We start from the raw sequence: 15,522 nt of genomic DNA, 5'->3' as shown, positions 1-15,522 counted from the left end.
TCTGCCAACTGCATGCATCTTCTGTGGTATCTGCCACACCTCTGCCTACAAGTGTGCTGCCTTACCATGTCTTGCCTGACAATAAAACATTACATTTACCCCCCCACCCATCACCCACACCAGCCCCCCAAACAAGTTGTGCATTACAGACCCAACCAAAAAACAGAAACAACATTGAACACCCAATGCAAGTTTAGACGCAACCTTTGGGAACTCTTGGGGGGCGCTAGAGAGCCCGGAGCAAGATGGCTGCGCTTTAGTGCTGCTCCGCTGGTCGAGTTAAACATCCGCCTAATATCCGCAATCCCTGGCGCCATCCATGGCTATACCTGATTGATGGTTGCTTCTGAAACATTGAGGAGTGCACTGCTGTACTTCATTTGACGATTGGCTGCCTCTCCAGGCTCCGGCCCCGCTGCCCCTTGCCAGGCCTCGCTGGACGTAAGATGGCGGCGTGAGGGAGTGTAAGCTGCTGGTCTCCATGACCTGAGGGTTTTGCTCCGCTGCTGGGGTCCTGCCGGTGCTGCTGTGTTCCACTCTAGCAGTCTGCTCTCCGGTGCACAGTAAGCGGCTTTGGAGTGTGCTCGGTGGAGTGTGAAGTGTGCTGGGTGTCCGCCGTTTCCTGATCCCGGGGCTGCGGGAGCTTACTCGCTACGTGGCTTCCGCCTGCGGTGGCGGCTCCGGTGTCCGGTCGTGCCCTGGTGTTTGCGGAAGGTGATCTGCTGATTGACCGGCCCTTACGTGGCGGAGGAGCTGCAGGGCTGCGGAGCATCAGGGTGCCTGTTCGGCGGTGTGAGCTGCTGCTGGGAGTCTCGGTGGCGGGCCCGCTATCACTTTGCGACATCGGCTGCTGTTGTGCCTGAGGCCGCGGCCTGACTGCCTTTTGCGGGTAGCGGCGGCTCTTTCCTCCCGAGGCCTGCGGCTTGTTGGCGTACGGCGGCAGATACAGCGCCAGTATTCAGCGGCTGCCCTGCTCGGTCATCTCAGCTGGTGAGTGTGATATTGCACTAGCTGCAGATTCGGCGCGCATATAGGCGCCGGTTACGGGCCTCTGGCGGCATAGCGCTCCCTGGGGGAAATCACTCACAGCGGCCACTAACGGCCTTCCTTCATTGCCCTTGGAACTTTTGGGACTGTCAGGGGAGCCATCTGTATCGTATACTCCCGGTCCACTTGCCCCGTACGTCAGCTTGAGGGCGCTAGTTGGGGGAGTATTTCTACTACATTATCGCTCTGAGGCAGGTGTGTAGGTTTCCAGAGCTGTTCCTGTCACTATCTCTTTCCAGATTTAGCTGGGCCTGCCAGCTTTCGACGCGAACTGCTGTGTCTCTGTCCCAGTGTCAGCCATCATAACCCTGTGGTGCTGCGCCCTATCACTTCTGTGACCTATCTGCCGCTGCTGTGGGCAGTCTGGGCGGGAGGCTGGCTCCTGTATTTTTGTAGCTGGTTTAGCTGCTGGTGCGCAGAGTGCGCACGGCGTCTGGTCACGGCTGCCTGCACTACTACTTTTCTGCTTTGGAGCTAGACTTCCCGCTGTGGGCTGGCCTCTTGGGACACTTGAGATCACTGATTTGGACTCTAAAAGTATCTCAGCATGGGCCGGACGGATAAGCAGCAGAGCAAACTAACGTTTGAGACTAAGAAGTCTGCCAAGCCTCCAACACCTATTGCCTCGGACACAGATCCTGACCCTGAGACTGGCGCTTCTACCAAGTTGGAGCGTATGATGCTTAGCATGCAGCAGAGCCTGCATACTATTGACGCCAAAATTGACCACCTTAACCTGCGTATGGACACTATGGCCTCGAGATTAGACAGGCATGGCTCGCAGATTGCGGAGGCGGAGCAGCGCGTTTCCACCGCAGAAGATCGTGTGGTGGCGGTTGGCGCCTCTTGTGCTGCCATGGAAAAAATACTGGAGGTCATCATGGCCAAGAATGAGGACATAGAAGCCCGCTCCCGCAGAAACAACCTCCATATAACCGGAATTTCGGAAACCACCAACACCGGGCCAATGGAGACGTTTGTTGAGACATTGCTCATCACGTTGCTGGGGGCGGAACACTTCTCAAAGGTGTTAATAGTTGAGAGAGCTCACCGTTCGTTGGATGCGCGACCAATCCCAGGGGCCCGCCTCGCCCCATAGTTGCCAGACTATTGAACTATAGGGACAGAGACACTGCGCTCCGTCTGGCGAGAGAGAAAGGGAAACTCGACTATCAAGGGATGAAAGTGGAGCTATTCTTTGACTTCACTGTTGCCATGCAACAGGCGCGCCCAAAATATCAAACAGTCAAGCTGAAGTAGCGGTCACTTCAGATTCAGTATGCTATGCTCTATCCTGCCCGTCTACGGATACAACATAATGGGAAGGCGCAAATTTTCACGACACTGAAGGAGGCCTTGCAATATATCCGAAGACTTGAACGGCAGGAGACGCAGCGAGAGAGAGGTGCCCCCTCGGACTCCGAAGGCTGAGCATGTGAGCCATTTCTGATCATCTTTCAGACTGTAATGGTGGACAGGTGTCCCTGGTCTATTATATATAATGTGATATGATTGTTTCTGGTTTGTGCGGTCCTCGTGCCATGTAATAAGTATTTCTATGCTTGTTCAATTTGGGAAACTTTGTTCATAAAGTCATATGAGATGCTTTAGTTACCTGCTGGGTGGAGTACTTTATGTCAGGTATTGATTTCATGATAGATCGAAGCTGTATGACTCTGTTGATTGGTTATATGTCGTTGTCTGGTTAGCCTAACTATACTTTGCTCGACCCACCCTGCTTACGCGGGGGGGGCGTGGGCTACTAGCGACCCACAGTATGGGAATTCCCCAAGTTTTGCTTTCTGGGTTGGGTCCTTTGGGTGCCTTTAGTGGGGTATTGCACTCTCACGCTGTTAGCCTGTCTGGCACGTTGAGAACTGCGCTGCCTTTTTCTTGTTGTGTTAAATGGGGAGTCTATTTGCGCTATGGTTCTGAGGCCGCTGTGGGTGGGAGGGGAACACTGTTGTACTATAATGGCATTGAATGTGACGATTCAGCAGCGACAGATCTGTATGTCTCATACCTACTGCAATGTGTTGTGATCTTTATGGGTAGCTTTTACAGACATGGCTGAATGCAAACACTCTGGCATTTCTTTGGTGAGCTGGAATGTGCGGGGGCTTAACAATGCTAGGAAAGTGCGCCAGTTGCTATCATACCTTGACAGGCACCATATTCACATTGCCTTGTTGCAGGAGACACACCTAACAAAGCAGGCAGCCTTGCATGTTGCTACTAGGTGGGCGGGTGTGAGAATAGCTGCTTCCTATTCCTCTTATGCACGGGGGGGTCATGATTATCGTACGGAAGGGGGTTCCGTTTGTGCCCACACATGTAGAGGAGGATGAAGGCGGACGATATATCCTAGTGCAAGGTATGCTATATAATACTCCGTTGACAATTGTCAATCTATATGGTACTAAAGTGGACGATCCAGCATTCTTTGATGCAATATGGTGCAAACTCTGTAAATTATCCCCGGCGGCACTTATCTGTGGCGGTGACTTTAATGTGGTCTTGGATCCTTAGATCGGGTGTCAACGGCAGACACCCCTCCGACGGGCTACGGGAGCCGTACGTGACGGTATGTGGTCGTTGGGCCTTACTGACATCTGGCGATTACGGCACCCACATGCTAAGGAAGGTACATGACACTCATATGCCCGACAGTCCTGGTCCCGCATAGATTATTGGCTGGGCACACAGGATGTCTGTACATGGACTACGCAGATAAGGCATCTACCTCTCACACTCTCAGATCCTTCCCCGGTAGCTCTGGACATGATTCTGCCATCTCGCATCCCTCCCCCCTTTCAATGGCAATTGCAGTCGTCTTCGTTGCTAGATCAGGTCTTTAAAGAGGGTGTGCGTGAGGCCATATCGGATTATTTCTTACTAAATACTGGGTCTGTCCAAACTATGGGAACGCTATGGGAAGCCTTTAATGTAACTATTCGGGGGACATGTAGAAGTCGCTCCATGACAGCGCTGGAGCGTGAGTTGGGCGACTTGGAGCGTAAATATAGTGCGGGAGCAGATCCCAGTACACTGGCACTCATAAAAGAAAAAATTGTAGACTCTAATGAAATGGCTGATCAAGAGATCAAGCACCTGTCACGCCGGTACAAAGTGAGGTATTACGGTGATGGCGGCCGGCCGGGCAAAACTCTGGCTAGCCGTATACGGGAGCCTCAGGCTCGGGCACACACGATACAAGCGATCACGGTCGCTGATAGTACACACTATGACACGCCGAACATCCTCAATGTGTTCACGGAGTACTATACCAGGATGTATGCTCACAGGCCCACGGTTGACACTGCTGAGCTTGAACAATATCTTGATGATATCGCTTTGGTGTGGCTGTCACGGAGGCAGCAAGACTTTTTGATGCATCCGCTCACGTTGGGCGAAGTGCGGGATGCCATAGCCGCACTGCCCAATGGGAAAGCTGCGGGTACAGATGGGCTTCCGGCGGAATTTTATAAAGAATATGTAGATCAATTGGCTCCCTGTCTCCTTCAGCTATATGACGAGGCGTATGAAACCCAATGTTTACTGCCAACCCTGCGTGAGGCACTTGTGGTTGCGCTCTTAAAGCCTGATAAGCCGCCTGACAAATGCGACTCCTACCGTCCGTTATCTCTCATGAATACGGATGTTTAAGTTTTAGCGAAAGTGTTGGCTACCAGGCTGCAACTCCTCCTTCCTGTTCTGGTACTCCCGGATCAATCGGGATTTGTCCCCACCCGTTCTACGTCGCATAATTTGCACACCATTTTCGCAACCATGCATGTGCTGGAGTCCACGTTGCCGGCGGTGCTGCTTGACGCTGCAAAGGCGTCTGATTCGATCTCCTGGTCCTACATGATTTCGGTCCTTCACCGCATGGGTGTACCATTTGTGTTTGCCAATTGGATAAAGCTAATATATACCAATCCAGTGGCCCGGGTTCGAGTCAATGGGCAGTTGTCGGAGACGATTCCTATACAATGTGGCACGCGGCAGGGCTGTCCGTTGTCGCCACTGCTATTTGCCCTCATACTAGAGCCTCTGGCATGTATTCTACAACAGCGCCATGCTGAAACGGCCTTGCGATTTTTACAGCGTCCGTTTGCCGTCTCCATGTATGCGGAAGACATGGTGTTGTATGTCCGGGAGCCGGCGTGCTTTCTTGCGCAACTTATACGTGAATATGTCCGATTCTAACGTTTCTCCGGCTTGGGAATCAACTGGGCCAAATCGATTATTCTGCCCCTTATGGACTGTACCCAGGACTGTACCCAGCAGTTTGACACCAAATATCCCATAGTGTGGTGTGCAGATCCTGTAAAATATTTAGGAATATGGTTGCAAAGGGACATGCAAACTGTTGTGCAGTCTAATTTTGGCACCGCCATTGCACGGCTTGAGGGTCAGGTGCACTGCTGGATCAAGTTGCCTCTGACCTTTGCGGATCGAGTAGTATTGATGAAAATGGTGGTCCTTCTGCGCTTTCTATATCTTTTTTTAAATGTCCTGGTGCGCCTGACGCGACATTTCTTCAACACGCTTCGCTCCCTTTTGATCACACTTGCATGGGATGGTAGGAAACCTCGGCTTAAGTGGGAGACACTTACCCTTCCATATGACCGGGGTGGCTTCGCTGCGCCAGACTTTCATCTTCTACTCTGTGCACAGGCCCATTACGCCTACTACTGGCAACATGACCCAGCATTCATTCCGCATGTGGCGGTGGAGACGGGCGCAGTGCACCCCATACCACTCAAGGCCATGATTGTTAATAAACATACGGTGTTTGACAAAGTGGAGTTTGATACGGTGCAGATCACATCTGGGGCCTGGCGTGATCTTGGTCAACGAGCGCATAAGTTGCCATTAAATGCACCGAGCATGCCACTACTGCACCATTCAGACCTCTCGGTCACCAGGGAAGCAGGCACCATAAAAATCCTAGCCACGAGATATCTGGAGGCCGCTCACGTCCTATTTGTTGTCAATTGCTGATATTTGAGGATTGTCGGGTGTGCATTGCCATATTGCCCTGCCTATTCCTACCTCACAATATGCTCCCTACCAATGTCATGTCTGTATGTATTTGTGCCCTTGATGACGCATACGGTACCACTGTGATTTCAGCACTGAGGTTAAATGTAGCCTGCATGCTATGCCAATGCTATAATCTAGGACTGTCGGGTGTGCCTTGCACTATTGCCCTGCCTATTCCTGCCCAATAATATGCTTCCTGCTATTGCCCTGTCTGTATGTATTTGTGCCCTTCACGATGTATTCAGCAACACTGTGATTTATGCAATGAGTTTATAGGTATCATGCATGTATGCTGAGCCAATGCCATCATCTGCTTGATTGTAAGATGTTTTTCTTGTATTTGAAAAAGCTAAAATATGAAAAAAATAAAAAATAAAAACCTTTAGGAACTCTTCATGGGGGGCGTGGGATCTCCTGCATACTTCCCTGCCGAGTGGCAAGGTGGCCGTGCTTAAATTGGAGAGCCATAACAAGTCGGCACACCTTAAGGCCTGCTTGCTCATCCCGGCAAACACCCTAAGAGTAGCATGACATTACAGCATCAGTTAAGAGCGAACCCCCCCCCCCCCACCCACCCACTCCCCAACAAATCAAATTCCAAAATGGTGACATAATAAACATCATGTCTGGTACAGCATGTATACGAAAGGGAAAAGAAAAGTGAATTGTTGTCCCTTAAACCAGCTGCGGAGGTGCTGCCCGCAGGAGACCTGTGCGCGTTTTTCTTTCCTCCCACATGTTAAGCAAACTTTAATGCAGATTTTGCATCTATGAACATGTGAGAAGACCCTTCATGTGTCACTTTGAGTTTTGCAGGGTAGAGTAGGGCGTATGGGATCTTAGCCTGCATCAGGATACGCTTCACGGGTAGGAGTTCCCTGTAGGCCGCCTGCACCACCGGTGTAAAGTCAGTGTAGAAGGAAATGGAATTTCCCTTATAGTCAATGGATCCCTGCTCTCTTGCTAGCCTCAATAGTCGCGGTCTTGATAGTATAACAGCTTAGCTAGAATTGGCCTGGGCGTTGCTCCAATTGGTGGCTTAGGACCCAATGCACGGTGTGCTCTGTCGACCGCGAACACCGCCGACAGGCCGGTGCCAAAGAGATCATGTAGCAGAGCGTAACAAAGGATTCCATTTTGACAATGGCCGTCGTCTCGGGAATACCAGTTATACGGAGGTTGTTCCGCCAAGATCTGGCCTCTAAATCATCGTCGTTTGCCCTAATAAGGTTGAGAACCTTGTCCATCTGCCTCAGTTGCTCTCCACTTGAAACTCATGGTTTTTCGGAGCTAAGATTCTCAAGAACATCCATCCTTGTCTTATGCGTTTCCACTTGTATCTTGACCTCGTCGAGTTGTGAGGTGAGTACATCTAGCTTGGTGTCAATCGTTTTCAGGCTAGACCTCATTTCTAGCAGTAGTGTGCGCAAGTGTTCCCCTTGATCCTCTGATTGAGGCGTAGGTTGGCTGTCAGCATCTCCCTCTCCCTCAGCAAGTCTAGTGTTCCGTTTATTCTCGAAAGTGAGTTTGGGCTGTTTTGCCTCCTGTTTTCCCATAGCGCCAGGTAGCTTGAATAGCCGATGTCTATGCTGTAATTATATGTAGCAGTTCCAGGAGTCTACTTGCCTTGAGGGCCAGCCACCCAGACTCTATTGTGTCTAAGCAAAGACAATTCTGTGCGCTACTGGGACTGCTCTGCACTGATCTGAGCTAACTGACCAGCACCTAGCAGGCGTATCATGTTTGGCTGGCGCACTTACAGTGCAGCAAATGGCCGTCGGCCTCAGGGCAACATCATTACAACCTGGGCACTGAAATGTGTACTGTAGGGTCCGGCCTCTCCTCAGCTACATCCGCCCCAGCAAGTCCATCACAGCTCCCTGGCCGGACCCCAAGGATGATCCTGCGGCAAGCAACCTGCTCCAGGGGCCTCGCACACCCATCCGTGAGCGGCACCATGGTCCTCACACGGGGGTCATCACTTTCTTAGCCCAGCAGACCAACCAATGATAGACGCGGCAGTGAGATCAGCCGCTTACCGGGTTGATAACGCAGAGTCCCGGGCTGACGCAGCGACCTCCTCACACACCAACCAGTCCGCTCCTGACTTCAAAATCTCGGCTCGCGCACCGCCCTGAGGCTCAGCCACTATCCGCCTTCGAAATTAGGTTTGCGGCGATCGTGCCCCTTCAGGCAATGTCTTTTTCCCGCAGGTTGGGCACAAGGATACCCCAGTCTGACACCTGCTCGGTTGCCGCAAGCTATCTCCAATCGCTCAGCTTTGCCGGCATGGAGTATGCAGCACGGCGGGCAGGCCTCACTCATCGGACCCCGCAAAGTCAATCAATTCGCCGGTCCCAGCTCCGGGATGCAGGTCATCTGTGTCACCACCTCTTCGGCATTACATAGGGGCAATTATAGCTCAGCAGTGGCTCTCCGGATGGCAGGATTGATACAGGATCATAACACGGCGGCGGAGCTCGTTCAGCAAGTGGCCATTTCGCAGCGCAGTTAGACCATGCCCCCAACCCGTAAAGTTAATCCCAATTCATTCCCTGTGACTCCAGAAAGGGAGGATTGAGACTTTTGGCAAGTATATGAATTTCTTCACAGTCTAGCATTGCAGTTGTTTATTGCTATCTGCCTATTAGGTTCTGCATGCATGTCTTGTGGGACATGGCCAGCAAGATATTGCTGGCGGTCCTAGAAGACCCTAAGGCCTTCCTGGATCAGACAATTCATGATGGTCTAGACGCGCCTAAATAGGTTATCCACAATCACCTACATAATTCTGATTTCCTTGAGAGGGCAGTTGGCACCAGTTGAGTTTTGCCTACACACATGTGTATGCTTCACAGGATTATCCAGCAATGTACAAGCCTCTGTCATGGATATGCCTTTTGATAGCTCAGTCCTTTCCGGTGCAAAATGCAAAAATTCACCCCAGTACAGAGATCTGGGCCTAAATCCATCGTTTTTGTGCTGCCCATGCCATTCCAGTTTGAACCCAGCCATATGCAAATTAGTCCTGAACCTGCTCCCTATGGCAACAGTCCAGCTCGAATTGCCAGGCCAGGTCCTCCCTGGACTGGAAACGAACATCCTAGGACCGGTTTCGGGGTTTCACCCCCTTTTCAGCCAGGATAGCTTAACTCCAGTGGCATGGAGAGCACAGGACCCAAGTCTGGGCATACCCGTCCCACTCGGGGTGACAAATGCAAAAAGAACAATTGATGGACAGAATGCAGAACAATGTCATACATTCACCCCAGTACCGAGATCTGGACCTAAATTCATGGTTTTTTTTTTAAGGCATATTCTTTGTTGGGGTCTTTAAGGAAATTAGAGCCACTGTAAGCTTTATGGGTCTATTGGTCTTTGCCATGCAGTTTACACACAAATTCAAAATGTTCAGTGGCTATTCCAGAGGGCTGGCTTTTATCAAAAGACAGTCTCCCCAATCAGTGCAGCAGTCACCCAGGTCCTTTCGAGGCCTTGTACATGGGTCTGGCAGGCTAGCAGGAGCAACAGTCCATTCATTCCCGCTCCGTTGCTGCAGCAATCATCAAAGTGTGTTAGTTTGCTCTTATTTGTGCTTGCTCATCCATTAGTAGGAATGATCAAGTACTTCCTTCCAAGATGGAGATGCATCACATCTGAGCGATGGGTCTTACAAGTCGCTCAGCATGGTTATGTCTTACATGTCCTTTTTTGCCTCACCAAACGTTCCTCTCACATCAGACATAATTCCAAAAGAGCATTTGTTCATTATTCTGCAGGAGGTAGGAGTGTTACTATCCAAGGTTAGCATACTCGGAAAGAGGAGTGGGTAGTTACTGTTGTTATTTCTTTATGCCGAAAAAGGATGTGGCTCTGTGGCCTATTTTTGACCTTCAGCATCTGAATGCCCTCTGGAGGAACAAATACAGAAGGCTCACGCTGCCCTGGACCCTGGCAAATGGATGCTGTCTTTGGACGTGCAGAATGCAGATTTTCAAATATCCGTCCTGCAGTTCATATACATTACCTGCGGTTAAAGGTAAGACTAGGGTATTTTCAGTTAGTGGTGCTCCCTTTCAGCCTCACCAGCTCCCCTCCATTGGATGGAGGTGGTTGTGGCCCATCTTTGGAAATCGGGATACCAGTCTTCCCCTACCTGGATTGACTGGCTGTTGAAGGCAGGCTCACCACAGTCCGTCGTAAACCCCCTGCAGATGACAGCTAACCTCCTGATATTCTTGGAGTTCACTATCCGCATGCCAGAGTCACACCTGACTCCTTCACAGAGGATTCTAGAACGCATTGCAATTCCGGGCCTCCCCTCCGCATCAGTGAGTTCATGCTGTTCGGGCTATAATCCCCTTGTTCTTCCTTAATCCTGAATCATGGTGAAAGCAGCTCTGAGATTTCTTGCTCCTGCATTCTCTTTGTCAGCTATGCCACGGGGCATATGCATGTTCTATAATTGAATCTGAAGTTCCAATGGGTCTAACATCAAAGAAATCTGACAAATGTCATCTGGATTTCAGAGGAGACCGCTTATGATTTGATGTGGTGACTGCTCAAACGAAAGCCGTCCAGTGACCTCTCCCTTCCCCACCCAGAGTTGACGGTGGTGATGGATGCATCTCTGATGGGCTGGGAAGGCCATCTAGGGGAGGTGTAGATCATATGACTTTGGTCTCCCAACAGAAACTTGTATAAATCTATTGGAGTTGCAGGCTATTCCTATGGCTCCAAATGCATTCCTGCCATCAGTGGGTTCTGGTGCAGGTTCTCATTGACACCACCACTTCAATGTAGTATTGCAATAAACAGCTGCTTAAAGGAAGCACTGTGCCTCTGGAGTTTGATAGAGTGCCAGGGCAGTTTCCTGTTAGTCAATCACCTGGCACGGTTCCCAAATGTCAGAGGTAACAAGTTGAGCAGACGCCCTCTAGTGGATCATGAGTGGCATCTACAGCCTGAGGTGGTGCTGTGCATCTTCCAATGGGGGGGGAACCTTGGCTAGATCTTTTGCCATTGTCGTGAACGCACAATATCATAAGTTTTGCGCATTGGAATTCCCACAAGAATTCTCATTAGGAGATGAATGCTGACTGGAATGGAGCACTGACTTTCCCGTCCCTACCTCTCCCGCTGTAAATTCTGGGTGCAAGTCACTGTAGTGGTTCCATATTGAACCAGGAAAGTGTGGTACCAGGAACTGCTGGCATGTGCATCTGTCCTCCAATCAGGCTGCACTTCAGAAAGATCTTTTGTTACAGCAGCAATGCAGGGTCATCCTGCTGAATCTGTGCAGTTTGTGAGTCTGTGAGTTTGACCTTCTGCCTGTTATGGTGGATGTCATCATTGCTGCCAGGCGCTCTTCTACAAAATCCATTTATGCCAAGTCTCATTTGTGGCTTCGTGTGGCATTTATAAGATAGACCTCCCCCTTGCAAGCAAGGGTGTCAGAAGTCCTTTGTTTGTTTTATCTTTAGCCCAGCAAGGCCTTTCAGTGGGCACTATTAAAAGGGTGTTTGTTGGCCCTTTCGGCCTTTGTGCGTTTACTGGACCAACCATCCTTGTTTTACTCACGTATTGTGATGAAGTTTATTAAATGTTTGACATACGTGTTCCCTCCCAAGCCATTTATGATGCCACAGTAGGACCTTAATTTAGTCTTGACATTTATCAGGTGTTCACCCTTCGAGCCAATGCATAGTAGTTCACAGTGTCTTCTGACTTTGAAGACTTCCTCATTGTGATTACAGCAGCTCGACTTATGAGTGAACTCCAAGCACTTGCAATGCAACCGCCATACACTAACTTTTTTCCAAACAATTTGGTGCTGAGGACTACAGTGGCATTCTTTATGAAAATCAGGACTCCTTTTCATGTTGGGCAGTCCATAGGGCCTGTGTTCTCTGCTCCCCCTCTCTACTTGAAAGAGGAGGAGCATCTCCATCAGCTGAACCTCAAAAGAGCTTTATGCATTTATATTGATCGTACCAAGGAATACCGTGTGGACAATCTGCTTTTTTATGGGTTCTCTGGAGTGAGGAATAGGAAGGCTGTGCAGAAGAGATCCTTGTCAAGGTTGGTAGTACTCTGCATCAAGCTCTGTTACAGACTGGCCGAAAAGCAGCTCTTGCAAGATCTGGGGTCTCATTTCAACAGGACTAAGGCTGCTACTACTGCTTTGGCTCATGGAGCGCCTGTCCTTCACATCTTCCAGGCTGCGATGTGGGCATTAATGGATATGTTAACAAAGCACTACTGCTTTGATGGGCAGGTCCAGCTTGAAGGACACTTCACCCTCTTGGTCTACAGGACTTTTTGATTGCAGTCCATTCCACCGGCCCTCCATCTGGGGAAGTACTGCTTTGATACCTATTCTGAGGTGAGGAATCGACAAATCAACGGTGAGAACTATCCATCAGAAAAACAAGTTGCTTACCTTTGAAAATGCTCCTTCTTATGTATACCCAATCTAGCCACAGATTCCTCACCATCCTTAGCCACCCCCCCCCCCCGTGGAGTGGTCTCTTTTTAACATCTAAAAAAAGGTTCCAAGTTAGAGATCACCCCACTGGTACCAACAGTAGTTCACACTCTGAGTCTGAGGGCATGGAAAGGGAAATAAGAGACTGAAATCAAGAGTGCAGCGTGGCAAGGGACCAAAACAGAAGAAAGGTTTGTGGATCCAGTCTGGTTCATGGGGGGTATTTGTAAGGTGAGGACTCAGCGATTAGCTATACTGTCCACAAGGAAGAGCATTTTCAAATGTAAGTAACTCAGTCATTTGGAGTGTATACATTGGTATATAGCCTAAATAGTGTGTAATAAATCTTGGTGATTCTGAGCCTGGCATCCTACACACTGAATTTACAGCAATGTATATAGTTAAATGTCTGCCTTCTAAAAGGAAAGAACTTCTGCAGTCTGGGATCCTCTGAAAAAAACTACTCAAACACAGGTCCTAAATCATTTTTGTTTCCAGTTGTACAATTGTTTTTTGATGTTATGTATTTCCTCCTTTGACAAAACGGAGAATATAAACTGTGCAAGATCATTATGTGAGTTTAGTCTATAATATTTTCTCTTAGTTTTTATTCTTAAGGTATCCATCAAGGAATTTATAAAATAGGGCCCGAAGCTGAGAAATAACCCTGAAACACATTGTGGCTACCAGTAAACGTCAGCTGTAACAAGATGGACTGTGCTAGCTAATACATGGTTTGATTATAAGTTAATTACTTGTTGACCAAGTTTATAGAAGTGGTGTGAAAATTGGTTAATTGGACTGAATTATCCTACAATGAGACATAGATCATTTCACATCTGTGTAATCTGTTTAAGCGTATAAACTCTAAATAAAGCGAGCAGGACATCATCCAATTTTTGCCAAAACTGAGATTCCCAGCAGTGTTTTGTGTAATGTAGTTATGTTTGTATTACAGAATCAGCAGTGGTAAGAAAGAAAAGCAAGGAAGTTCAGGATGGGCAGGAGACATTGGCAGTATGGAAACAGGCAACATCGATACAGACCCAAGTCCTGTCTTGCCCTGCACGGAGGATGTAATTCGCAAAACTGAACAGATAACTAAAAATATTCAGGAACTGCTGCGAGCAGCTCAAGAAAATAAGCATGACAGGTGAGAAAGTCTGTTGAACCTCCATACGCAAGTTTAAGATTTAACTTTTTTAAAAATATTTTCCCAACTTTGTAATAGGTGCAAAAAACTCTATTTAATATTAACTAAGTATCCCTGACTCATTTCTCGTTTATCATTTTTTTGTGTTTTTTTTAATAATCATACATAATTCAAGAGGAAAGCCTTTTTTTCAGGGAGGCACAGCCAAGAATGCAAAGTCTTGGCCTACAACTGGCAACTTACTGGGCACATGAGGATCATAGTAGCAGGGCTATTTAACTAATCATTACCAGTCTTGAGCTAACATTTAAGAAAAGCAAAGAACTGTGCCACATGAGTTTGAAAGACATGATATATCTCACAGACTAAAGCCTGTACCTAATTTGTCCTCCATTGCTTGCAACAGGTAGATTTTCCTTGTTGTCTTATTCTGCCTCACAATTGTCAATTCAAAATGTATAATCTACATAATTTGTCTCTTCTGCTCAGGAAAACCAGTAGGAGTGTTGGCTTTCCATTGCGTTGCGATCATAAGTTTTAAAACTGTTTTAGCTAACATAACTGAGGTGCGAATATGGAGATGATACCATTGACGCCCATTTTTCACGTTTGCGTCTACTTTGTATTTCAGAAAAGTGATATAAAATAGTGATAGAGCAGTAACATCGTAGGGGAATACCTTTTGAACATATGCGAGTGATTAGATTTGCATCTGGGCATACATAGCTACTCAGTTTAGTTATGTCAGCTAGATTTGATTGAGTAAAGTAGGAATGATGGATCATCAAACAAAATGTTTTCAAGAGCTAATAACTGAGAAAGTAGATAGGTTTGGTAAAATGCTAAGGAAAGATGAACCTGGGTTCTCCATCATAATATTAATAAACATTGAATATGTATGTGTATGTGTGGGACCCCAGTTCAACTTTTAGCAAACACAAAGATTTCCAAAAATATTTTTAAAGATGCACGTCTAAAGGGATCCTATCCATCTTTTATTTTAAAAGCTCTTATTTGAATTGTAAACCAATGTTAAATAAGCAACAGAACAAAATAGCCTTCTTTTAAATTTTTCTGAGGGGAGAATCTAAACGAGTCTACCCTAGAAGTCGTCGGCATATAATACAGACATTTTTGATCGCAATGTACTTTAAGATGAGAGATTTTCAGCGAAAGACTGCTCATACACTTATTGTTTATTATTTCAGATGCAGAGGATTAGGGTTTCTCAGAAGTACCACCGTTTTTCACTGAAAGGGTAGGACTGAATGCACAAACTCAGAGAAGAAAGGTTGATAAAACTATAACTTAGTTAAAGAATGTTTCAGTCAGCAGTATTACTGACATACGGATAAAGTATGTTTGTCTTTCTGTTTTCGAATTCCGAAGCATACTTCTAAATTTAGATTCCTCGCAGATTGAATATTCATATAAAATCCTAAGCAGTACCCATGCATGCTAGTAAGTGGCATCATGCGTTTCCACACTGATGTCATTCCACTCTAGAAGCGACGTGCCAAGCCGCATATGAACACCACCCATGCACGCTATTGGTTTCTTATTTTCTATTCCACACACTAATCGAGAGCTGCACCTCACCTCTCTACAAAACTACTTTCTCAAAATGTTACTTTACATACCAGTGTGCAAGGGAAAAGGTCACCCCTAAAACCACAGGGTACAAATCTTGTAGAGACCATTGTAAGGAAATTCTGTGACCGATACCCACCAGATTTGTCTTTGGTGCTTGGGGTTACACAATGACTCTAAGACCCTTAGCAACTGC

The 15,522-nt window shown here is 47.7% G+C and overlaps 1 protein-coding gene across 7 annotated transcripts in view; it reads left to right on the top strand.

The window, feature by feature from the left end:
• GIT2 (GIT ArfGAP 2) overlaps positions 1–15,522 on the top strand; it is a 668,976-nt gene that overhangs the window by 547,502 nt on the left and 105,952 nt on the right. For all 7 annotated transcript variants that reach the window (XM_085633297.1, XM_085633301.1, XM_085633299.1 and 4 more), the window contains one exon: positions 13,542–13,736. In XM_085633297.1, the coding sequence (XP_085489423.1) occupies positions 13,542–13,736 (195 nt within the window). The remainder of the gene's footprint in view (positions 1–13,541; positions 13,737–15,522) is intronic.

This window comes from Triturus cristatus, chromosome 11, assembly GCF_964204655.1.
Source record: "Triturus cristatus chromosome 11, aTriCri1.1, whole genome shotgun sequence".
Classification (NCBI taxonomy): domain Eukaryota; kingdom Metazoa; phylum Chordata; class Amphibia; order Caudata; family Salamandridae; genus Triturus; species Triturus cristatus.
The sequence above is the reverse complement of the archived record's forward strand: the minus strand, read 5'-3'. Positions and strand labels throughout refer to the sequence as shown.